Below are 27145 nucleotides of genomic sequence, written 5' to 3'. Positions count from 1 at the left end.
ATTTACCATGCTGCTCCGACACAGCTTTCAAATGAATCACTTTCTCGGAAGCTAAACGCACAAAGCCTTTCATTACAAAACACTGTCCCCCCCCTCCGCCCCAAATTGCCAATAGGTGTGAATGCTTTTTTTTTCCCCGAGTTGCATCCTGCGATTGACTCTCAACCCGTCCAGAAGGAATCCCCCCCCCCAACCCCAGCTGGTATAGTCTACCATTACCGATGACCCTAACGAGGACAAACAATAGAAAATGGATTGATTTCCTGTATATAAGTTGGGGTTACACCGTCCCGTACGGTGGGACTCTAGTGCTGTGCTGGTAATGCATGCATCTAACTTGAGCTCCATATGTTCTACTTCTGGCAAATGGCTCTCTTTCCCATTCCATTTCCAGGTACAGCTTGGCAGACATTGCTGACTATGGATGTTTCTTAAAAAAAAAAAAGTGTGCATCTGTGCAAACTCAAAGTGAACTCCAGGTCACGTAACATGCACAACTTCACTCAGACATAACCTAGTAAAAGCAGTCTAGGTACATTCTTGCAGATGGGACCTTAAATGATTAAAGGACATGCATCAAGGAAAGAACAAAAACAAGCCAGGACACTTTGCATATTCCATATTGCGACTTATGTCCGAGCTCTCCGATGTACTGTGAAATCACGTTTGTTGCACAAAGTGGCAAGGCGAAATGCATGAATGGGCGGCAACTGATGCAGGTGGGCTGCTAGGTGACACAGTGTTGCTGCGCGACGCTCGGAGCAAAGCAGGACGGCGGCCATACATGATGCTCTCATGTATCAGGAGGCAGGACATCGCTATGTAACAAAATTTGAATGGGTAAGTTACTGTTGTTCATTACAGACTATGAATGTTGTTGGCCACCTATTGGCGCCATTCATCACGACCTAAATGTCTTCATCTGACTTAATAGGCAAACGTTATTAGACATGAATTGCTTTGCATTAAAAACAATTGAATGCAGCACGAGACTCCCTCCATGACGGTTAATTGGTCAAATTGCTGTTATTGTTGGCCGTTGATTGCATCAAGGCCCAGGGAGCGTTTCAGTGCAACACGGTCGATTTTGGTGGCAATTAATACAACCGAATATGTGATGACGAACCGTACTATTAAGACTCAAAATGACTCAATAACAGGCTCTCGCACGGCAGGAAACTCGAGACTGTGACACATCGCGGCGCTCTTGTAAGGCTGAAAGCGTGAAAAGGCCTGAAAAGGAAAGCAGAGTGGCCCTGCAAACAAGCCACTTCATGACGCCATCCGCCATTGAAGACGTCCAGCAGGGGCCATCAGGCTCGGAAATGGCTGAAAGCAGCAGGAGTTCGGGTTGTTCATAGCGAAATGAGGGAGGCGAAACATCTGACCTGAAATAGTCTTTGTAAAGTCTTTCATCTTGTGAGGAGAGGAAGAGGCCAAGAGAAATTGAGGAGAAACCTCCACCGCAACGTTTAAATTAATCAGAGATCAGTCATCACTTATTGTGTGCAGAGGCTAGGTGTGTTCAGTGTCATCTTGATTTCGGTTTTAAGAAGTCCAAGATGACGTCAGCAAAGGACAACACCCACGCAGGCCTCCACTGTGGCAAAACTCCTTAAGCGCATTATTCTGCTCAGTACGACACTGGCGAGGAAAGAGGAGTTCAGTATCGACCGAGAATTTTCCCCACCCCTGGATTCTTAACCCGACGCGCCATCCCATTTTCACATTGCTTTTTCCCCAGTAAATTGGAACGTCTGATGAGTAATGGTAGAATCTGTCATCTTGCACAGCGGTGGCCATTTTTCACATTCAGATAATTAGATGACATCATCATCATCTGGGACAAATGCTTTGGCAGTGAGCATTGGTTGATTTTAGTTCAGATTCTGGTTACACACACCTCTGATACTACATCGCAAGCCAGAAAATTCACGGGGTGACAAGCACCCCGATCCTGCACCTTACAAACTCAATCTTAAAAGACACCAGATCACAACCACGATTGAGTTTGCATCCGTTTATTTACGTTTTTTAAATTTGTGTCATCTGTGTAAAAAGTATCAAGCCTATTTTGACAAAGGAGTAAAAAGTACAGTTCTGTTTTACAATCTTTCAATTTAAAGTAAGAAGTCATAAAACAATTAGATACCTGAAAATCTGCAGTACAGTACATTAAGAATTTGTACTTTGTTCCTTTCCACAAATAGCTGTAGGGCCAGTTTTAGGAAGAAGAGAGCTTAAGCCCAAAGCCAGACTGAAATGCTCCTTTAGGCTTGCTTAATTCAAAGAAGAAAGGTCCTGGAAAATGTAATGACTTCTTCCTTGGTACATGCCCCCACCACTATCACAAAATGTCAGTTTTGTGTTATCATGTTAACACATAAGCAAATAGCAATGGAAACAACAGAGTCGTGTGCTGTCAAATGTCAGGTGGTCTCTCGACAGCTGAGTCAACATCGACCGTGTTTGTGTTGAAGCGCCGCTTGTGCAAACACGCAAAGCCCGATGGGGATTAATTGCTTAGAAGTGCAAACTCCCTGCCGCCTCGTGACCATAACCCACCTGTACCACAAGTTGCCAACGTCTACTCATGAAGAAACAGATCCATAAAACCGCTTTGAACAGCCCACTCGCATGCGGGCGTACTTTGGAGAATTGCCGCCGACTTGGAGGCGAGGATCTGGCAGAGCTGTTTGCGCTCCAAGTAATCATCTCGAGCAGTGGCGGGCCGTGCATTTGGTACCCGGGCCTTCAAGTGGGGACGTACGAGACTAATTTTCCACCACTATCACTTTGCAATTATAGAAACCATCAATACTATACAAAACCGCCAATATTACAGCTCGCAACGGTCAATATTGATCTAATAGCATCACCAAAATTTTTTTTTGAAATTAATAGAATACATCATACTCAGCAGAGATGCTGGTTAAATACAGCTTGCTAAAGACGTGTTTTGCCTGTCAAAGTTGGCTTACTGTAACAAAAAAAGAGGACCGAAAAATCCTGACATTGTGGAACAGCTTAGCTGGCCCACTGAGAAATTTAAAATCGGACCGTAAGGAAAGAGTCTCATTGATTAATTCAGTTTAAGTTACATCAGCCAGTATTACTGATTGTGAAGGGGGTGTACCCCGCCTCCTGCCCGATGACAGCTGGGATAGGCTCCAGCACGCCTGCGACCCTAGTGAGGGGAAGCGGCTCAGAAAATGGATGGATGGAAGCACAGAGGCTGAAATCTGAACGGGACAAAAAAAAATTTTACATTTAAAATAAAACAACAAAGAATCCAACATGCACATAGTGTTCCTCACCATAATCACGATTCGTGGATTCACCAATTTTTTTTCCGAAACTATTCTGTTAAAAATGTTTTTGCTGTTTGAGCTCAGTCATTTTATTGTTTTAGTGCCATCTGGGTACCAAGGAACTGTGTAAGGAGTTTAGAATTTGATTTAGCACGTTGTTACAAGGAACTCTGACAAAATTTTCAGTTTTGCCACCACCTTGTGACATCCATAGGCAATTCTATACCATTTTAAAGGCCAAGAGGTATCAACAACCAAATATACAGTAATTTTTAGCTAGGGGAGCACTGTACATGTACTGAAAGCAGTCCAGCCAAGAGAGATGCTATGAAATGAAAAGACTGTTGGGCGGGGGGAAAAAATACAACTTGAACAAATATTCACATTTCAGTTGGCGATGCAGATCAGCACTTGTGTTTAAGCCAGCAGGGAAGGCTTGCCCTGAGGGTTCAACAACTGATCTTGAGATTAACCCTTTACAAACACCGAGGAGATTAAATGGTGAAAAGGTACAACCCCACCTCTGCTGCAGCATCACTTAGCTGATTAAGCCTTTACGTGGATTAAAATAACTACGGTGCAATTAACAGAGCTGGCGAAACGCCACGGCCCCTGCGCCCCCTCTCTTTGTGCCGGAGCCGCTAGGAAAGACATCAAAACACAAACAAATCCATTACTGAGATTTATGCGGCATTATTAAAGTCACGGGCACAGTAATAGTGAACGGGCAACGTTCCATCACATTTAGAGCGCGGCGAGTAATGAGTTGTCATAAACCCGAGAATCAGATGGCGGATTAAATTACCCGTGCCGACATCTTCAAATGAACCATCCTTTCACCTTTTGTCATGACAGATTGTGCACGGAGAGGGGGGGAAAAAATATATAATAAAAGTTCCCGAAAGTGCCTTAGACGGACAGAAGGGCGGAAAGGGATGAAGCCGTCCTTGACTTTACCTTGGCAGGGGTGAACGCTGGAGGTGCGGGGTGTAAAGTGGACTCGGTGGGGCAGAACACAACAAATTACAGCACAGCGGAGGAGCGAGCGTCTACCTGCACTAAATGGCTTTCTATCGCCGCTTCACTCGAGTTGACCAAAAAAAAGAAAAAAAAAAAAAAAAAAAAAAAAAAGCATGTAGGCATTGTTTTCCTTGGAAACACCGAACAAAGGTGAGGTGCAAAATTTAGCCGTATGTTTGTTTTAGCTCTTACAAAACAAAAAGCAATTTCTCTCATGTGTCAGGCGGAGGCTGAAAATCTTCCACATAGCTTCTGGAAACTGCTCATTCGGGAGCCCCCAGAGGATGAATCTTCTGTGCTACCTGGAGGCATTAAATCGTTTCGAGCTTGTCAATCTCCAGAGTTTCTCATCACCTGGTGTTAACTTCTATAAATCCACTCTGTGGTCCAAAAATCTCCACCCACCTTGTAGAATAAAAATAAACAGCGCACCGGTGCTAAACTTACAAGTCGCTAATCAATTGTTGAGGTTGCGCTGAAGTCGTATGAGTAATACAAGAGACAACTTTGTTTGTTTTTTGGGCAAAGTTACCTTTTCTTAATAATTCACAGAATGTGATTGTTTTCATTGGGTTTGACTACTTCCTGAAATAAAAATAAACAAATAAATGCTTTATGTTCAGTGTAATCAGGGGGTCACCAACGTGGTGCCCACGTGTACCACGGTGGCCCTCAGGGACCACGAGTAGCCCGTCGGCCAGTTCTAAAAATAGCTCACCAGTAATGGGACATTGTGATTTCCTTGGAAAGTTATAAAAGTGATCATTTCAAAATTTGAGGAGCTGCCTCCTCAAAACAGGTTAATTTCAGCTAGCGTGTAAAAATAGGGCGTAAATTCATTCTTTTCTCCGTTAAATCTTATATTGGTCAATCTGTATTGGAGGCAAGGATTCCTCCATTTTTGAGCGTGAAATTTCTTGCTGATCATTCAGTTCTGATCATTCAAAAGTTATCAGCGCGATTATGTCAGCAGCAACTGGCAGAGGACTTGCTGCCTAAATTGAAACCAGAAACCAGGAGGGAGAACGCAAGGCTGGCAACGGGCCCATTCAATAACAAGGCAAAAATGAAGTTTTTGGGTTTTTTTCGTCAATATCCATCCATTTTCTGAGCCGCTTCTCCTCACTAGGGTCTCTGGCATGCTGGAGCAGATCCCAGCTATCACCGGGCAGGAGGCGGGGGACACCCGGAACTGGTTGCCAGCCAATCGCAGGCCACATACAAACAAACAACCATTTGCACTCACATTCACACCTACGGGCAATTTAGAGTTGTCAATGAACCTACCATGCATGTTTTTGGGATGTGGGAGGAAACCGGAGTGCCCGGAGAAAACCCACGCAGGTACGAAGAGAACATGCAAACTCCACACAGGCGGGGCCGGGGATTGAACCCCGGTCCTCAGAACTGTGCGGCAGACATTCTAACCAGTCAGCCTGTCCAAATATGGTCAATTTAATATTTTTCACAAATCAATACTAATGGTCGGTCTCCACGTTTTGTTTTATTTGTTTGTTTACAAATTTTCAACTAACTAAATTGCCCCAAGGTGCAAACATGTGCGCGAACGGCTGCCTGCCTACACGCGCCCCGCGACTGGCCGTCGACCAGCCCAGGGCGCAACCCGCCCCCCGCCCGAAGCCAGCCGGGATAGGCCCCAGCACCCCCGCGAGGACAAAGCGGCACAGAAAATGGACTGAGGAATGGAAGTTGCATTAAGGAGAAACTAAAATATTTGGAATCTAAATTAAAATTAACCATTCAAAATTAAGATGAAAAGACATTAAAACAAAATGCAAAATCATAATTTTAAAATAAATGTGAAAAAAAACTTACAATTGGCTGAAAATTAAATCTATTCTTTAAAAAAAAATTGAATAATTTAAAAAAACACCTAAAAATATCTTTTTCCACTTATTGATAGCCAAAATGCAAAACCTATCTGAAAAACTAGCTTTTTTGATACAACTAATAACTTATTTTCTTGGAGAATGCAATTTGTCAAGGTGACATATGCCAATTGGAAAATACTAATGTGATTTATTGGGGGAAAAAAATTAATTCTTTAAGAATCAGACTGTGATTTTCTGGATTTTATTTCTCATTTTGTCTCTCAGAGGTGAGGTATACCTATGATGAAAATTACAGGGCTCTGTCATCTTTTTAAGTGGGAGAACTTGCACAACTGGTGGCTGACCAAATACTTTTTGCCCCACTGAAAATAAAAAAAGAATGCAGAACGCTATTAGTCAAAAAGAAATCCGCCACTCAGAAAATCATACAGAAATGATTTGCGTTGCGGGCATCATTTTAAAAAGATTTTTTTTCCACCAGAGCTAGCAGGAGATATTTTTTTCTTCCATTGCAATAGCGAATAATCATCCATTTTCTGAGCCGCCCACCCCCACAGGGGTCGTGGGAGCGCCGGAGCCCACCCCAGCCACCAACGGGCAGGAGGCGGGGCACACCCCGAACCAACACTAAAATATAATTCTAAGTGACACCGTTCCCCAAGCTGGCGAATTTATCGCATCAATCAATGCAACTTTGCCACCTTTGCGGCCGCTTCCTGTCATGTGCATTCACGGCAGTGGAGCTAAGACCGTAAAAAAGACAAATGTTGGCTTCGTCGCAGCGATGAGTCAAGCACATTCCTGCGCAGCCTCCCGAACGAGAACACAAGTTGCACACTAGTGTGATGTATTTTATTTCGGCCCGGTCTGCCCCCCAGGTGTGTACCTCGCATTTTACTCTGATGGCTATCAATTATTCAAATGATCCGGTACTCGGAATGGAAGTAAACCACTTTGTCTTTTGAGTCAGGTGCTCTACTTAGCCTGCAAGAATGTTGTTGCATATATAGGATGCTATTACTTCCACCAAGGAGCCCAAATGGACCCTATCCCAGCTGATTTTGGGAAAGTCCACCTTGGACTGATTGCCAGTCAATAGCATAAAGACAAGTATTTACACTCAAACCTATAGACAATTTAGTCTTAAAGGAACCTAACAAGGGTTTTGGAATGTGGTGTGAAGCTACCCGGATCTCCTGACCGTGAGGCATGTGTGCAAACTACTACGCTGCCGATGAAGAATATTGAGTGACTGTAAGTCCCCCATTGGTATTTACGCAAAGGGCCAACTTGTTTTCTCAACAGTGCAACATACTGTAGGCTGTTTTCACTCCATTTTCCCAAATTTTCCAGTGAATTATGAATGATTCTTAAAAGGACAAAATACAGGATGTGAGAATCTGCAGGGGGGTGGGGGTAAGATTTGATCCACATTAGTATTGTTCGGCTTTGGTATTCTGTACTGTCCTGAAAGCAGACACACGAAAGGTGCGGCTTCCCCCCAAACCAATCATAGATGACGTAGTACAGAAAACTAGGTTTAATGAATTGTTAATTTCCCTATAGCTTTACATAACTGACCCCAAAATGAGTTGGTCTGCCGATGACATAAGCTAGGCTGGGCGAAGATCCAGAGCCACTTTCAAGCAACGGCCGGAGTCTGTCCTGCACAGGTGTGACTTTCCTGCTACTATGTCAAAGCTAAAAGGTAAGCAGAGCTGCCCTGCGTGTTGTTGGTTTCACAGATTACCATTACCGTGTGATTTATTTTTAATGTAAAATGTTGTGCCTTGGCTCAGCAAAGTTAGGCAAACACCGGTGCAATCTATGAAGTGGTCCCTCCGTGAGTAAAAATGGCTTTTATTGTCTTGAGTTTATGAGCCCTAGATGTTTTTTTTCCACACCCCACAGTAATTGAATGGATGCAAGCCCAAAAAGATTTGGAATTGCTAATAAATGCCACAAGATAATTGCCAATAAATGCGGTAAAGCCCTTTTTAAATTCTATTAGACAAGGTTATGGCCTGAATGAAAGAAACTTCTCTGCTATGGTCAACATTACTCCTTGGCCCCAAGTTGGCGCCGAGCGATATTTTTGAGACATGGCTTTAACCTGAGCACAAAAACATGATGACTTTTTCCAGTGGATGACAGGAACGGTTCCAAATTTTTAAAAATGTAAATTTGTGAATGTCAAACCACATATGTGGGGGTTCACTTTACTTCCTTGACATCAATAAATACTTTTAGACCTGGCTTCGCAGCATCTTGATGCACTCTTTATTCATTTTAGCAGGAGCACAAACAAAAAAAACTTTTTTTTAAATTGACAACAAAATAGGTGAATGCGGGAGTCCGACTGAGGATTACGGTAGTGCGACGTAACGAGCAACGATTACAACGAGCGACGGTCGCCATGACAGCTGTTGGATGAAAATATCTTGTCGGTTTTCGTGGTAAATGTGCGTTTAGTCATCCTCCGGTGGGTCACAAGAGGACTTCAAAGTTTGCAGGCAAGGACACGAGGGAGCCATGTAAGGACAAACGTGACACTGCAAGTCCACCCCCTCACTTGGCAAGCACATTTTCCTCATCAGCACCCTTCTTAACTCCCGTGTCCACTCATGTTTATTCAACTCCTTCCCATCCGGCGCTCACTTCCTCAATGATCTCATCGTCATTCCGAGACCTCCCCTCGCTTTTTGCCGCGATGGGGTCCCAACTGCCACTCACGGCGGGAGGGCGGCCGACGAAAGAGCAAAGAGAAAGGTCAACGTATCACGCTTGCCACTCAACACCATGCGAAGGGGTCCAAGGGTGGGGTACCCGTCGATCCCCCGCCCCGTCACACACTTCCTGCCGTTTTTACAACTCCAAAGCAGTCGGAGCTGTAATTAAGATGGCTAGTCAATCAAGGCTCCCAACGGTGAGAGTCATCACAGGAAATAGGCCACGAATCAGTATCGGTGACAAATTATCTTTGAAGTACGCACTTTAAGTTACATTAAGACTTGCCCTATGTATTATTTTTCCAGAACAGTCATTTTCACAGAGGCACTGTTTGCAAGACGAGACCCCCCCCCCCTAAAAAACAAAAATAATAATATATATATATATGCCTTTACTACTTTCAAACTACTGTATGAATGTTTAAAAAAAAAAAAAGATAATTATAAATTGTCACGCTTGCCTGGTGCAGCACACCCACACCTCACAGAATCACAATGGCACAGTCAGCTTAACCATTTCACCTTAGCAGGGGTCTCCACTCTGGGACATTCTGGTTATATTCTGCATGTCGCTGGAACAACATATCCAATAGTGGCCCAAGACATTTGCATAAACAACAAATGCAGAGTCGCTCTGCCCCTCAAAGGATACAAATTTGTTGGATCATGTACAAAAAGTAATTCGTGGAAGACTGGCTTGGTAATGAATATAGAAAAAAAATAACATTACTGAATCAAAACCCCTTCAACCTTCTGCGAAACAGCATTTTTATGATGCAATATAGTTTTCATGACATAATAGATATTTCATGACAGTATAAAGCATTTATGGCAAACTGTAGCTTTCATGAAGAAAAGGTAACTTTCATTGCAGAGACTTTTCATGACCAAGTATTTCATTTTCAGCATAGCTCACGGAAAACGGATTATCTACTAAACGCCGGTGACGACCCAGGCTACATTTCCTACTAATTTAAACACCACCCTATCTAAATTGAGCTGTGTTATTGCTGCACGTTTCCGTGTGACAGCAGCCAGCATGTACTGTACCTTTTGTTTTATGCAGCAAACTTCAATCGCGGTCGATTCCACGTGTTCCGCAAAAGCAATTCGTAAAGTCGCAACGCAGCCTTGTGAATGGCGACAACCAGGAATCGCAACGAGTCGCTGGGGTCTGTGCGTCTGCCAAGGGGGACGAAAAGGACAAGCCGGCGCGCAGACTTTAAAGGTCCCAGGGAAGTCATTAAAAGCCTTAATGATTCATTTAGCAGAGGATTTTTTTTTTTTTTTTATTATTATTTTTTTTTTTTAATTGCAAACATTAGGCCACTTCTCCTGCACCGGTGGGAGGCGTAACCTTGGCTAGAGTGTTGCGTGTTGGGAGCGGACGTGTGTGAAACAAAGCTGAGCAGACATAAAGATGGGGGGTGGGGGGGGGGGGGGCTAATACATGTGCAGCAAGTTGATCAAATAAGATGAAAGCTGAAGACATTTTGCTTAAGCGGTCTTTCGATCGGCTTGTATTCGTCAGTTATCTGAAGCTGTGGTCATGTGACTCACTGCTTCCACCTAGCTTCGCGTCGGCAGAAGACACCGCTGGCGCGCGCACACAGGGAGAAGACTTTCTTCCTTTTCATTCCTTCCCACCTTTCTTCCCTGTCCATCACTTTATCCCTTCTACGCCTCTGCCTCACCATCAGTCTTCCTCCCTATCCTTCCTCCCTCCCTCATTTTCCTTCCTTCCTTGCACCCTGTTCCTTCCTCCTACTTTACCTACCTAACCTCCGACAACATCCAAAATCTTTTCCAGTCCATATCTCATCCCTCACTCATTTCTTCTCCTTCCCTTCTGCCTTCCAGGCATCCGTTGTCCTCCTTTCAATGCTTCTGCCTTCCCGTTCTTCCGACCTTTCCGCCTTGCTCAACTACGACTTCGTCTCTCTGTCTCTCCATCTGCCTTCTGGTCCTTTCCTCCTCCTACCTTCCCATCCTAAAGTCTTTTTATGCCCCCTCTCCTACTTCTCCTTCCTCCCTTGAATTTGTCCATCTGTCTTTTCCAGGTTTTACTCCACCCCCCTCATTCCTTGCCTCCCTTATCCTTCCTTCCACCTTTCTGCTTCCCTTCTTTCATACTCTTGTCCTTCCCGTCTTATTTCCTTCATTACTTCCTTCACCACTCTTTCCTGTTGTCCTTCCCAAACTTCCTGCCTCTTCCCTTCTATTCCTGCACCCTTGCCTCCTACCCACTTCCTTCCTCCCTCATCTTGTGCCTTCTTTGCACCCCTTTCCTTCCCCCTTCCTCTGTCAAGACTTCCTGCAAACATTTTGCCTTGCCCTCCACCCTTTTCCTTCTTTGTCACCTTTCAATTGTTTTCCTCCTCTTTCTGCTTTTCTGCCATCCTTTATTCCTTCCACCCTTCCTTCCTACAAACCTCGCCTTCTATCCATCTTTTTGTTGTCCTTCCATCATGCTTCCTCCCTTCCCAACCTCTTCCCTCCATTCTTCCCCTCTACTTCCCTCCCATGCGCCCTGTTTTCCTTAATTCTTCTACCACGCTTTCCTTCCCTCCTTCATTCCTTCCTCTGTACCTTCCAGCTTTCCATGATTCTTTCTTCTCTGCAGCAATTCCCTCAGCCTTCCTTCCTCCAAACATGTCTTCCTTCTAGCCCTCTTTCACCCATCCCCTCTTCCTTCTGTGACCCTTCCTCCCAACCCTGCGGCCTTCAGTCTTTCTTCCACCGACACGATCCAGCAACATTTAGGAAACGTCATAAACGCCAACGTGCCTACCTTCCTGCACGGCCTGGAAGGGGTTGTTGGGCTCAATGAGTTTGACCGAGTGGGTGATCTTCTCACTTTGCAGGATGTCATCGTTCAGACTCAGGTCCGAGATGGCCAGCTGGAAAATCTCGTCATCCCTCACGGCGTTCTCCTCGAATATGGCACCTGTGGAGTAACCAAAACGGGGGTTGATGGGAGAACCAGAACGCCACCATTTTAGTTTGAGAGAGCCTTCGCTGTTGTTTCCAAGTGGAAGTACTGCCCAGTCATTGCAGAACCGTGGACAACACCACAAGCGGTCCAACAATTGAGCTGCGTGTGTGCGTGTAATGCAAACCAAATAAAAGTCCACCCCGCTTGTCTCTTTAAGGAGTCGCCGTCAGACGAGGCATATATCAACGCTTTTCCGGAAAGGAGAAGTATATTTGGTGCCCGCTGACGTGCATCAGCCAATAGGACTTGGATGGAGTCCCAGTGCTGCACTAAAAGCTGATGACGGAGCACCTGCTGCTGGCCCAGACTGTTGCAGCAGCAGCAAAAATGGTGAGAGGCATTGCTGCATGCGCACAGCACAGCTAACATGTTTGGTGATTTAACACTGCAACACCATGCAGCTAAACGTATGCGGAGGAGGTGAGGTTAGAGGGGAGCCTTGCCCGTTCTTGGTGTGAGGGGGGCAGAACCGGTGTGCGGCGCACAAAGAGGCTCTCTATGCGTTCTGCATTGCTAAAAAGTCCACTGACGTCCTCCCTCGCTGCTCTTTATTGACATGACAATCACGTCCCGGTGGAAGTTGAGGCTTGCCGGCATAAAGACGGGAGCTACGCCTCATCCATTTTTTGGCTATTTCAAACCACCAGCCCGACAGAAAACAGTTGCTTCTTGTTCTAAACGTGCGTTTATCTAGAGATATGCGGGTTGAAAGACGAGACTCCCGCATTTGGACGCGCGTGTGACATATGCAGCAAAAAACAAGGTGGACGGCTGTGATAATCAAGAACCAGGGGAGGCAGGCAATAACTTTTCAGCCTCGGAGAGACGAATTCAACGCCGAAATATCAACGGAGAATTGCGCAAAGCGAAAACCGCTGCAAGCGCTTATTTTCACCTGCATGTGCGCGCGGCTTACCGATGTGTATGATGGAGTCCCCTTCGGCCGAGTTGCATTGCAATATCCACAAGGAGAGGCAGACCAGCAGCGGCTCCATGGCGGCATGCAGCAGCACAAGCAGCTCATCCAAAAATTTAAACAAAAAAAAAAAAAAAAAAAAAAAAACCAAAAAAAGGGGTTAGAAGCTCTACTGATGTGCCCTCCTTAATATAGTCCGAGTGGTCCAAACGGATGGAGCGACCCACTACAAAAATTTTAAAAAAGCAAATTTAAAAAAAAAATAAAAACCACGGCTAGACGTCCAGAGCCGCTAGAAGCAGCAACAGCAATGAAGAGTTCCACGGAGAAGGAGGGGAGGGGGTCGGCTTGGACATGCATGCGAGCCCTCCTCCAGCAGCCGGTGAGGAGAAGGAGGAGAGGAAGATGCGGGAGGATGAGGAGGATGGAGGAGGAGGATCGCGCGCACGCGCGCACACACACACACACACACGCACGCTTCCAAATTATTATTGAGGTGGGGGCGAGAAACTCCACTCCACGGTCTTGTGCGGATCACGTGACTGCAGCTCGCTTGTCCCGACGAGCGGACTAGAAAAAGACTGCAAGGAGCTGGAGAAAGACGCACAACGTGACACTACTGGGGGGGGGGTGGGGGGTGTGCGGGGTGGGGGGGAGACGACGCACGCGCGCCAGTTGTGTTGCGCCGTGACCAGACGCGCGTGGCGTGACAGACGCCCGCGGACACCGCGAGGACGGCAGGACAAAACGCGCGAGTGGACTGGTGACTTTTGGAGAAGTTGCAACAGAAGAAAAAGAGGGAGAGAAGAGGCACAGATGCAACAATCCTCGGCCAGTGGACCGGGAACGTCCACACAAAGCGGAGACGCATGACAGAAAACTTAATTGCCCACCTTTTTAACCATCGATGCATTTACTCGAATTGGATCTATTTTTTTTTTTTTGTCCTGAATATTTATTTCAGCGAAAGAAGACTCGTGGAAAAAGAGCGGACCCACGTAGCCTTACAATTAAAGGATATTTCTCGTGTTTGTGACGAGAACGGAAATATCTCTTAATTGTTCGGTTAAGTGGGGTAAAGTTGCAGCGACCTCGTCGATACTGGATGGCCAAGAAGCTCCTTTAAAAAAAAAAAAAAAAAAAAAAAAAAAACATCCCATTATCATATACTTATCATCCTTTTGATTTCATTGAAAAACGTAATCGTATGGAATCATTGGTTTTTCAATCATTTTCCACTATTTTTTTTTTCCAATGCAGTAAACATGCAAAGTTGTTTAAAAAAAGAAAAAAAGACTGCCGCCACTTGGCAACTTAATAGCTTCTTGTGTTTCTAATGTGCTGACAAAAATAGCCTAGAAAAGGTGAGCAGGGGAGCTATTTTAGCACGCCGCCTTTGAAAATTTAAAAAACATTCCCTAGGCGCCAGCTGGATTTAGTACGAATATTCTAAAAGCGTCCCCCCCCCCCCCTCCCCCCATCATCGCTTCATGAGCGATGATGCCTCCCAACAGTGAGACGACAGAAATAAACGATTAGACCGTTTGTTTGTTACCCGCAAATTGCAGCTGCACATGGATCGATCATGACAGATCAACCTGGAGATTTGGGTTTGATGTGACCAAGATTCTTTACGTACCAGCAGAGGAGGATAAGATCATATTAGTTCCATAGACTTATGAAGCAATATGCCGGTGACATTATTCTCTGGCACCTCGCGTGTAAAGGTTGCCGTGCACACGTGATGAACATTTGCATAAGAATAACTGAAACAAGGAGGGGGGGGGGGGGGGGGGGAATAAAATAATAAATCATCTGAGATAGGCTCCAGTTGTTAAGGACAAGAGCTACAGAAAATGGAAATACGCTGCAAAACACGACATCAGTATAACATTGGCTACACGGATAAGAATCAATAATGGGTTCAACTCGAAACGGGCCAATGCGTGACTGGAGACCAGGCCAGTCAAAGTACGGTCCGTGGGCCACTTGCGGTTAGCACCGTTTTCCCCAAGCCGGCCCACCGAGCATTTAAAACAACAAAAGTTCTGGAGTATTTGTTGCATTAATTTAGCAGTTCTCCACCCCTCAAAACTTTGGTTAATGGAAGTGTATTTATTCATCTATACCAGTCATTTGTCATTAAATAACCAGGTAACTGTTTTATTGTAAATATTGAAATTAAAAAATTTGTAAACAATTGTACATGCACATTTGAAAATATTTTAATCATTAATTATGATTAAACCTTAATAATCAATGTTGTCATCCATCCCTTTTATGTCCAGTTCAGCTCTTATTCACCCACCCCATCTGTAGATGACGACAATATACCCCTGCCAGGATTTGGATTTTCTACTGCGCGTTAGCTCTCACTGTGATGCAGTACACAACAACCACAATAACAAACCTATTGTTCACTTAATACCTCATAACTGAGCTTTATTGTTTTCATAAATCTCACTGCCTGTACCTAATGATGTGTCCAGCGAACAGAGGTCAGCTGCAACAATGTACTGGCAATATCATCCTTATTGCTGCATATATATATATATATATATATATATATATATATATATATATATATATTCTCTCTCTCTCACACACACACACGCGCGCACACACACACAAACAGACAAAATCGAGCCTGCACGCGGAGAAAGAAGTTACCCGTTCAAATATTTATCCTGGAGAATTATTTATGAAGACGCAGGAGAGAAACCGCATGTCTCCTGTTGCTCCATGAGTTGGCCCGCGTGGCCGGCTCCCATGCATTAATAAGCAGATTTAACATGATAGAAATACACCGATAGCGTGTTATTTAGTTCGAGGGGGTGTCTAAAGTCCGGTCTGGGGGCAATTGCAGGCCCCACAGATACAGGTTGAGCTGATAACCAGCCAATCACAGGGCACATAGACAAGCATTCGCACACTCACACCATGGACAATTTAGTCTTCAATTAACCTAACATGAATGTCAAGAAAATTGAAGTACCCTCACTAGCATAGATGCTCTCGAGATTCAAACCCAGACTTCCTGATTGTGAGGCAGACGCACCGAACATTCTAAGTTAATAACATAATGAACGGCTCAAATCATTACAACATCATTATGTTACCAAAAATAAATAAATTACAAAAATAAAAAAATTAAAAAATTAAAACTAATTTGTTGACAATCACAGGCTAATTGTTTGTTTTCAGTTACGCGTTCTTGTGGATTTTGCAGGCATCCCGTCATGCTAAACATGCCGACTGAATTTAGTTTGGGGGATTTCCCCATTTTGCTGGGGGTGCTAGAGAGTTACTTCTAATTGAGGTTTGCATTCAGGACCCTCAAAAGTTTTTAGTATGTTGAAGCCCTCAAAAAGCCATTTTTACAGGTAGTTATAACAATTAGCTGTGTAGCAGTTAATATTTTAAACATTAACGACTCATAGGAAAGTGCAACTTTAGTTTGTCTTGTGCATTAAAAAAAAAAAAAAAAAAAAAAAGAACAGTTTGAGCAGTGCAAGCTATGATGCTATAAAAACACCAATGGCATTTGCTGTAGCTTTGACACCTCCAAAAGTATCTCGCTAGCTACAAAATCCGCTCGCCAGAGGTTAGGCACCACTGTGTTTGTTTACAGAGTAGATGTGTGGCTCGCGCACAATGCAGTTACACTTCCTGTCCCTTACCCAATATGCTCCGTGTGGAACTGGTACACCTCTGCACTTTATTTTTACACTGATTGGTGTCAACGCTAGTCTTACGGCGGTAATGGCAGATTAGAGCGTTCTTAACGACCCAAAAAGTGGATCTAAATGATGAGAGGATGCCACAAGGAATCAAAGCCAAGCTGTTAGTCACAGATGAGTAGCACTATTGGATTAGCCACTCATTAATAGTCTATTCTTGTCAGATACGCCCCTCGCCGCCCCCCTTTATTTATTTCTCGCAGCGGCTTCCAAACGTTACGCCGTGATTCACTCCGCCCATGTGACGCCGCCTTTACCATCTACACTGTTCATTTAAAGGAAGTACCATCCCCCGCTTTCAATTATCCCGACATATAGCTGGAGGCCGGGCACTCTGGAATGTTTACAGGGGTAATATACACGTCTCGCCACCAGTGTAGCTGCTTTCTGACCTCATTGCTTAGCGTTGCTATTTTAGTGCCACGACGCACAAGATGAACGGAATTGGAACAAGCGTAATTCTTCCCGCGCCGACGGTGAACGACTGCAGGCGACTGTTGCGTTAATCCTGCGCGCGGTGCTAGGATTTGACAAGCAAAGAAAGGTTAGGCCACCGCTAATTACAGTAGGAGGACAGCATTAGACCTATAACAATAGCAAGATGGAGTAGCATAGAATACATCGATGACAGAAAATAAAATCAACATTAGAAAAGAAACCATACAGTAAAGCAATAGTATAGATAGACTAGAAAAAAATGAAGTAAAAAGGAAAAGTACTAGGGAAAAAGAGACTCAGTGGTCTGTAATAATGACCTGTAATGTTCATTGTGCCAGTTCCAGTGCAGGCCAAGAACCTCTCTGGACTGGGGAAGGGTCCCGGGGCCTGGACATTAGGACATTAAAACATTAAAATGTTCCGCAATTCATTGCTATCACAACAGGAAAACGCACGCTGCGATGTCGTTGCAGCGCAGCACCAAGCGGGCACCGGGGACAGGCAAACAGGAAACAGCGAGGTTCCAAGGTAGAACTCTCAGTCGGGGACAGAAGGCTGAGGTGATTACCAGGAAAACGGCGAGGCAGGCAGACTCGACAACGAGAGAACAATCCAAAGTAGCGTGCTGGAGACTCTTGCATGACGGCGAAAGACGAGCGCGTGCTCAGGAGAGGCTAAAATAGTGTGGCGGCTAATTGCTGATTTGAAGCACCTGAGGGCCCAGGTGAGCAGAGTGGCTAATGAGGTGGGCGTGGCTGACTGGCAGAGGTGAATGGAAAAACACTGAGAACACGCAGGTAAAACAATGAAACTGAAATGTGACAAAAACAAGAAAATGTTCAAAAGTCAAATTAAGAAAGGATTACTTTTTAAGAAGTAAAAGGTTACCGGGGAAAAAAAGAAAAATGCTAACAAGTTACAGGAAAAAATTTTTTTTTAAAAAAAGCATAAATTGCAGGTATAGAAGCAAACAGAATAGCAATAGCAGCACAGTATACCAACAGGTAGTGTGATGTTAATAAGGGTTCGATTCCATTTAGAGTAAAACCTCCAAAGTTTAACAGCCTTAAAGAATACAATTTAGAATCTGACCAAAACATCTGAAAAACTACACCACCAAAGTCAAAGAATTTGCACTGAAAAGGATTTTTGATGGAACAGGTTTAATATTTACGATTGTTGCATCTGACAATCACTCTTAACACACCTCGCACCACAGGACAATCGCTCAGGATGATCATTTAAAAATATATGACAATCAATCCTTTGCCGTCTTTGATCTCATGGGGGTTTGGGGGGGACGCTCAAATTGGGCTCTATTATCGGTATGTGTATACTCTGCTTTCATTTGGCGCATTCTCCTATGAGTGACACAGTTTAACATAATGTAAAATAAAGTCGCCAGACAACTGTAATACAAACCCACCCAGGCACGGGGAGAACATGTAAAGTCCACACAGGGGGGGGCGGGATTTGAACCCTGGTCCCCAGAACTGTGAGGCAGATGTGCTAACCAGTCGCTCACCGTGCCAGCAAAGCACAAACAAACAAACAAAAAAACGACCAAGTGACAGCTTGTAATGCAAAAAACCCGTAAGGCAAGGTACTAATGTATTTGCACAAAATCTGCTTGTTTGAGCCTGGATTATGTTAAAGTATTCCCCTATTAAGAGGCAACCTTCAATTTTATAGGTTAAAGGTTTATTTCCATACATTCCCATTCATTCCAATGGAAAGTTTCCAACTTTGATATTTCCTGGAATTTTGCAATCCTACTCGTCCCGTGATTGAGTTTTCCGTATTAAAAGCATATTACACGTGAACACAGCGAGGCATCTATCAGCAGTCAGTCGGCTTTGTCCGTCTTCCGGGATTACTTAGACGAAAAGCCCCGGTGCCAATTTGGAGAGTGGGGTTACATCTTTTTTTTTTTCGTGTTTGCTGAGAAAAAAAAAGAAAAATGCATTCACGTCAAATGTGCTGGGAATAGCAAGAAAGGTGTGTGCACGCACAGAGCCAGAGGTGAAAAAAGTAGCGTTCTCGTCTCCAAATACACAGCCCGAGGTAACATTATAGATTAATCATGTTATGGGAGAACAAGCACGAGCTTCATCACCGGGGCTGAATTTCAATGAGACAACTGTTGACTGTGTGCCCACCCCCCCCCCCCCCCCCCCCCGCACCCCCAAAAAAGATAAATAAATACATAATTGGTGAAATATGCAACGGGTGATTAATATAGAAGCATAGTGTGGAGAAATACGCAAGTGAGCCAAGGAGTGCAAGATGAAGTTTTATGTATCTGTCAGCCTGGAGGAAGAACTCGGAGAGCTGACAGGTGTCCAGTTTTCACAGACACACAGAAAAAAAGAAGAAAAAAAAATATTGAACCTTTACAATACACTTCGCGCAGACTTCTGCTTCATTAATTAAGCAGATGCATACAGACTCCTAACCTTGAATGAGCATCTCAATAATATCAGTGGGCAACGCGGTGCGTCGGTGGTTCTCATGTCTGCATCACAGTCAAGAGGCTTTGGGTTTGATTCTCAGCTCTGGCCCACTTTTGTGGAGTTTGCATATTCTCCCTGTGCCATCGTGCTGCTTCAAAATTAAATTATTTTTAAAAAAAAACAACATTTGTGTTTTCTTCGTCATTTCACTATTGTAATCGTTTTCTCTTTGTGTCATTTAACCATTTTTATCTTGATTTGTAATATTGTTTTTCAACATTTTGAAAGTCTCACAGTTAATATAGTTACAGTGCCACCTGCTGTTTGAGCGACCATTTTTTTAAAATACCCGTTGATGAAAAAGTCTACACACCCCTGTTCAAATGCCAGGTATTTGTGATATGAAAAATGAGACCAAGGTAAATCATTTGAAAACCTTTTCCACCATTAATGTGACCTATAACCTGTACAACGCAACTGAAATGTTGTTGTTGTTGTTGTTTTTGACCAGGAAGCAAAAATCAAATGCTGAAGTAATGTGTTTGCACCAGTGTGCACACCCTTTTATACCTGGGATGCTGCTGTGTTCAGAATTAACCAATCACATTCAAACTCATTTTAAATGGGAGTCAGCACAGAACTGCCACCATTGAAAATGCCTCTCATTAATAACAGAAAAGGTTCAGCTTTTCTAGTAGGCTTTTCCTGACATGTTTTGATGTATTTATTTGTTTAGAAGCCCGAAGCTTTTGCTCAATTCGAGTTGAAGAAAAACAGCTCCCACAATGCTTCACTGTAGGTATGGTGTTGGTGTTCTTTTGGTGATGTGTTTGCGCCAAACATGCTTTTTGGAATTATGGCCAAAAAGGTCAACCTTGGCGTCATTGGATCATAAAAAATATCTCCCAAGCACGTGGGTGAAATTCGACATGTGTTGGAGAGACCACAATTTATTGGGAAGACAAGCCACTGCAGTACTGGGGGGTTAATAAAGTGCGGTAAGGTACTGAACTCAAGGATAATAGTTTGGTAACAAAAATGTTTGCAAAATCTCAACCTATGTTTTTATTACATATCAAAATTTGAAATGTTGCTATAGATTTTAGCAAGAATCATGGAAGTTCACGCTCATGATTTGCTTTTGCGGGGCACATAAAATGATGTGGCGGGCCTGATCTGGCCCCCGGGCTTTGAGTTTGACATCAGGTCTATAGTCCTTGTCCTAGGCCTTGGTCGTGATGTCAGCATTGTCATTATGGAAGGTGTTGTCAGCATTTGTTGTTCACGCCAAATGGGGGCAGGTGCCCTTCTACCCTTTTGTCAAAAAGCTAATTACTCAAAAAAGTTCTCAATTCTCTTTATGCAACCATATCGATCGAGATCATCCGGTAAAGAATGCATAATGGCGTAGAACGGATATGTAGGAGATATCCCGTCATCTGGCGCGCAGGCAGCCCAAAAAAAAAAAAAACACGCCTGCAGAGATATTTACAATTTATGTGCCTAATAGCGACCACTGGGTCATTTGTTCTGCACGCCCCAGGGCAGTGCTATTGAACCCGCTGACGTGCGCGCTGCATTTCACTCCTACTGTGCCTGCGAGACGGTCGTTAGTGGGGTGAGGTTGTTTCAAGAAAAAAAACAAGGCCAATTAACAGGAATCCACCTGAAAGGCAGTTTTGCTTTGAGAGAGTGCAGAGATATTACGCAGACAGGAGATTTTGCCACACTGGAGAACAGAAAGTGAAAGAAAAGCACCGCTATTCTAAGAATATCTACATTTTCAAGTACAGCAAAAAAAAAAAAAAAAAAAGCGTGCACTTGCAGGCAATTTTGTTTTCTTTTTCAGTGGCTATTATGCAAAAGAAAACACTGGCACTGCACTAATCCGCTTAAAAGCACCACCATTCGGTACAATAGGCGGCGCAGGCTGGCGATGATAGAGATGAAGCCCGGGGAGCTTGTGGTCATTAGCAATGTGTGAAAAGCAGAAATTACAAAACATACAGTAAGAAAAATATATAGTGTCTTCTACATCCTCTTTGACTGATTACTATTATACAGAGTTCCCCTACTACATCGCAGTTCATCATTTGCAGATTTTTTTATGGGTTATTACTTACTTTAATAATGTAATTAATTCCTGTAATCCCCTCGCATGTGGGAAAGGAGAGCAGCAGACGCCGGTGCACTTTTCAACCGTTAATGTTAGGAAGAGTTTCAGAATGAATTACAAATCCTTGATATCCAGCTTAAGGTTCATGTGCTAGTATGCTCATTGTCCTCACTAGTTAGATAATTTATTCCGACTTCAAAATATTAATTACTAGTAACGTTTTCTGTACTACTGCCTTCCACTACTGTATTTCTGCACACTAGTAGGACAATTGTGGCATGCTTATAAGACAACTACATGTTATTAGAGATGCAAAACTGTGCACTAGTTGACCGCTGCATGCTACTAGTACGACTAGTGAAGTGCTAGGTAGTAGAATTGTATGCTCGCACCAGTGGTACTAGTAACATGCAGTTGTCAAGTAGTACATGGACCTAAAGGTGTCAAAGATATGGAATAAATGCTCCTACGGATTTCCATAGATTTGGGTGACAGTTTCCTGGTGGAATCTGATTAATTACACAACCCCATTTTATAGGCTACATTGCCAAGCTCCAGTGGATTTATTAATTGGCGGATGATCGTGTCAAGCGATGCGGGCCCGTTACGCCAAGCAGTGCCTCTTTTCTGCCACGCAAACATGATTGAGAAGGTTATTATTTACGCCGCCAGAGGGACGCCGATTATCACCACGCTAAGCTTTAATCGTGTTGAAGAGTCAGGGCGGATCGTCACTCAGGAGGCGATGGAAAGGAGCTAACTTACCGCGGACATCAATGTCGAATGAATTTCTGTTCCTTTTGAGCAATTTCGCACAGTAGGAGGATTTGACATGAATCAAAAAGGGGGGAGAGAAAAAAGTTGCGGGGGATCATTCGAGCCAAGACCTTGCAAAGCTAAATCGGCAGCTAATACTGATGTTAAACAAACATACAACAAACATTGTACTTGTACATTGTAGGACAGATTCTTTACATTTAGAGCTTACAGTCCATTAAAAGGGGAAATATTGTGGGAAATCAACTTTTTATTAATTGCTAGTATACAACTAGTTAGGTAACAGTGTAGCTGCTTTACATAATAGCTGCCCTCAAAGCGTGTTTCTCCGCCTATGACATTGTGAAGATCCAGAACGGCTTGTAACTTTCCAGCTGCCGGACTACACCGTCTGAAACATAATCTTGCAGAAACACCCACATCCTCCATGGGTGTGACGCCCCTGCTATTAGGTCATCACTAAAAGGTAAGCAGAGCTGCATTGAGTTTTGTGATACAGTAGTTATGTCCATGCACCACATACACACAACATTGTGAACCCACCCTGCGTTCTGCTCTCGCAAGTAGAAGCTGCGATAGTCACATCAGGGTGTTTCCTCAAACTCATGTTAGACATAGTATACTGTATCTCCCATTTCTTGGCATTGATCAAGTGAGAACAGGCAACAAGGAATACTTTAAAAAATGTGTTTTAATAAGTTGAAGTGTGTTTAAAGCATATGGGAGGGTAAAACTTTTTTTTTTTAAGTCTATATGGTCTCTATATGTCGCAGATCTTGAACTACCATTAGTGGGTGAGGAATGTATTTCCCACGATAAACAGGATTTCACTGTACTGTCGTTTCCACTTAAAGCATGTTAAAATGGCCTGTCGAGATCAACCAATTTTTGATGGCGACAGTTTGAGGCTGAAATAGATTATTTTTTATTTCCATTATTCCCTACGAGTAAAATAACCTTTATACTATAATAACTTATAGTATTTCCTTTGACTCTTTAGGTGCGCTATATTCCAGTGTCATCTCCTGAAGTCGCTGCACGGACTCCCTGCAGTGGACTTGAATCCAAACTGTTAAATCGAGTCAAAGCCCGCAACCTTCACTATACCTGCCCGCCCGCCCGCCCGCCTGCCTGCCTGCCTGACTTAGGATCTCCTGGCTGTGGAGTGATGAGAACACAGCCGAGGGGAAAAGATTCATTTCACCCACACCTTCTCGACTGTGCGAGAGGCTTTCAGTTTCATGGTCCACCACTTACATTTCACCCAGCCTGCACACAGGAGAAAGCACAATTCAAATGTCAGCTTTTTTTTTTTTTTTTTCTCGCATGGTTGCAGATTTCCAGCACGCAATCACACATCTTAGTGTCAGAAGTGAAACTGTATATGTTATAGCAGACTATGATTTGTTTGTAATTTTGAGTTAATTGTCGTACAACAAGTCAATTTGTCACATTTTACGTCTGTTCCAGTGACGAGGGTCTAAGGGTATTTGCGAGAGCCTTGTCCTTGTTTCCGTAGCCCCTTTCACGCAGGCCCTCAAAGCCAGATTTATCCTGGATTTTTCCCTCGGCTGGCCGTCCTCTGAGGAAGGTCCGGATGCAGAATACGGAGTGAAAGTCAATCCACAAATTTGGCGGCTTCAGACATTGCAGAGGCAGTTTGGACAGCGGGAACACCCCTTTATGTTGAAAGCAAATACTTCTGGAAAAAACAAATAACTCGGCTAAGTCGACTTCAAAATAGGTCGATGCAGAATTTGTGCCTCGATGCTCCGCCGGGACCAATAAAAAATAAAGTTCTATGTTTGCGCCACCAAACGGGCATTTATTGCAGACGGACGTAGTGTTGGGCCACTGATAAACTTTGCCAAAAACGACAGAGGAACATCTGTAACTGATTTTTAAGACACTATTAGATGTGTAAATGTACATATAACATGATGTTTTGAGTGAGCTGAATGGTAGTTAGCATTTTCTATTTTATTTTTAACCTAAAATGCTAATCGCTGGGGGCACGGTGGACGACTGGTTAGCACATCTGACTCACAGTTCGCCTGTGTGGAGTTTGCATGTTCTCCCCATGCCTGCGTGGGTTTTCTCCGGGTTTTCCTGTTTCCTCTCACATCCCCAGAAACATGTATGGTAGGTTAATTGAAAACTCTAAATTGCCCTTAGGTGTGAATGTGAGCGTGAATGGTTGTTTGTGAATATGTGCCCTGCAATTGACTGGCACCCAGTTCAGGGTGTACACCGCCTCTCGCCCAGAGTCAGCTGGGATAGGTTCCAGCACGCCTGGGACCCGAGTGAAGGTACGGAAAATGGATGGATGGTAATCGCGAGCGCGCTAATGCTAATCGCGAATGCTAAAGGTTTAGCAAAGACAGATGTTCGTGTCTCAGATTCTGTAGAGTTTATACCATACACTCAGTACCAACATATGCAGTTAAATGATAGAAGTCCAGCCCTCAGAAATGTGAATAAAATGCATGTTAGTAGTAAAACAAATAATAATAATAATAAACAGACAAATAAATACATATTTTTGGGGGGGAGGGGGGGCATTACTTGAGTAATCGACGAAATATCTATAGGATAATCGATTCTAAAAAGATTCAGTCTTGACAGCCCGAAAAGCAAATGTGAGTACGGCTTTATGTTAGCATGATTAGTTAGGGGTAGTTTGTACACTTCAATTCTGACTAATTTCACTTGATGCAAATCCGACCAACAGTAGACAGTAAAATAGTCGATTGTATTTTCGCTCATGGAGGCGGCGCTTCATCACCAAGCTACTTCTTGTCAATTAGTGTGCGGATCCCTGCATGTGGCACATCGCCAAACATACTGTAAATAAATGACAGTGGTTTAATCTGCAAGGTTTTGGGCTGCTTCCAAGAAATATTTTTGCCAAGCTTATCGATCAAATTCGGAATTGACTTCAGACTGGAGATTCTGCTTTACACTTTTACTTGCCGCTTCACTGCTTGAGTGTGGCATAAAAGCCACAATAGCACAAATTGTCGAAAAATACAGCAAAACAAAACAACAAAACAAGATAAAGACCAAGACAAAGCAGAGTCAAAGATGATGTTAGTGTTTGTGGCACTCTTGTATCAGTCAGGGAACATTTGGACGAGGTGAGTCTCACATTTCTCGTGGGCGCATGTGTGCTTGTCTGCAGCCGACTTTCATTGTCCACTCACAGACCCCCAGTACCACCCCCTGCGCTAGCAGATCGCTACGTCTCAGCATCAGTCACACGCTCTTCAGGGGCACGGCCGAGACATTCCTCATGGCCTCCAGCTCAGGCAATCACAACAGGGACATCCATCAAAAGGTGCACATGCGCGACGGGGTTTTAGCCCCGTAATGCTTTCCAAATCAGTCCATTAGGGCAAAGAGGGTGGGAAAAGTCGGCGCGGATGAGGCAAGGATGGCGAGCCGCATCAAGAAAAGTGACAAAGAAAGAAAGGCTCATTAATTTTGTTTTCTTTCGCTTTAAAAAGTAATCATTTAGTGCAGCCGAGCGTGACAGCTGTTTATAGAGCACCTGAATGAAGACATGATGATGATATCAGAAGAAGACCACCCTGAGGGCTGCAGCCTAACGGTCCATTTTTTCACATTTTCTTAGATGGGTAGGAAATAAAGCTATCTATACTGTATGTGCCTTTAAACGCAGCATTTTTATTTTATTTTTTTAGCTTGGTCTCTGCAGGGTAGAATGAAATCTCAAGACTATCCAAATGTCTCATAGATTGGTCATGGGTTTTCCAACAAGATAACGAGCCAAAAAAAACACAAGAAAAGGATGATTGTTATTATCTTCTTTTGATTTAAGAAGTGATCTTTCAGTGCAGTGTGTTTATTAGACCCCTGAATGAAGAACAAAAGAAGACGACCCGCCCCGGGGCAGGAACCCAACGGAGTAAAGTGAAAAGTCCATTTTTGTTGTTCATAATTCCAAAGACGTGAAGAAACATAAAGCCATCTATATGTGTCTTTAACCCCCCATGCAGACACACTCATTAATTTCAAGCGTCACTACTTGCTGACAGCTCCGAGATGCCAAGTCGCAGCTAATTGTCTGTAACGGATTCTTTTCTTTCTGCTTTTGATTATTATTTTTATTACAACGTCCTGCACGAATGATTGTCAGCCAATAATCCTTTGTACAAGCCATGTTTAAAACATATGACGCTTATATTTATTTAGATACGTTAAATAATGACACCGGCACTTTCATACTTCATAAAGCTTTAGAGTTGACAGTAAGGCACTCTTTTAGTGGAGACATTAACAATGGATGACACGGTGGGCAGACTGTAAAATTTCGCAGCTTCTTTGCAAGCGTTAGGCCCTAATTATTGCGTATAGTGCACACAAAAGTATCAAAAAAATATAGGCCACCCATGGATATAGTACTTTAAAATAAGGGCTTCATTTGGAAGGTTCTGGGTCTCGGATCGCCTACCTATGTGCTTTATAACATTGGCGTACCAGCCGATCTTCGAAATGATCGTCAAACTTTGACACCAGGCTCTGCCCACATTAGATGGCGGAAAAAGCTTTGCATTTTCATATCATCTGTCAAGGACACCCGCTTCCAAAATTCCCTGATAGGAGTTTGTCAAAGTACGAGCACTGGAATTTGTGTAGAATGACTTCTTCAAACCAAAATGGCTGATTTCCTATTATATAGCAGACGTGAGTCCCTGAGACTTTGTGCGTGTCTTGTTTTCATAGTAATGCCCATCAAATATGATGTCGATTAGTACAGTAGTAGTACAGACATTT

At 43.6% G+C, this 27145-nt stretch overlaps 1 protein-coding gene across 5 annotated transcripts in view; it reads right to left on the bottom strand.

Annotated features, from left to right (window-relative positions):
* Positions 1-27145, bottom strand: part of grid1a (glutamate receptor, ionotropic, delta 1a) — a 325765-nt gene that overhangs the window by 250051 nt on the left and 48569 nt on the right. The window contains exons 1-4 of one of the 5 annotated variants that reach the window (XM_061788918.1): positions 17571-17663; positions 17320-17389; positions 12825-13405; positions 11705-11860 (exon numbers count right to left, since the gene is read on the bottom strand). In XM_061788918.1, the coding sequence (XP_061644902.1) occupies positions 11705-11860; positions 12825-12903 (235 nt within the window). In that variant the 5' untranslated portion in view covers positions 12904-13405; positions 17320-17389; positions 17571-17663. Of the gene's footprint in view, positions 1-11704; positions 11861-12824; positions 13406-17319; positions 17390-17457; positions 17823-27145 lie in introns of those variants that run through there. The other 4 variants (XM_061788916.1, XM_061788920.1, XM_061788919.1 and 1 more) reach the window with 4 other exon arrangements.

This window comes from Phyllopteryx taeniolatus, chromosome 11 (genome assembly GCF_024500385.1).
Source record: "Phyllopteryx taeniolatus isolate TA_2022b chromosome 11, UOR_Ptae_1.2, whole genome shotgun sequence".
In the NCBI taxonomy this organism is placed as follows: Eukaryota; Metazoa; Chordata; class Actinopteri; order Syngnathiformes; family Syngnathidae; genus Phyllopteryx; species Phyllopteryx taeniolatus.
This window is presented reverse-complemented; position numbering and strand designations above follow the sequence as displayed.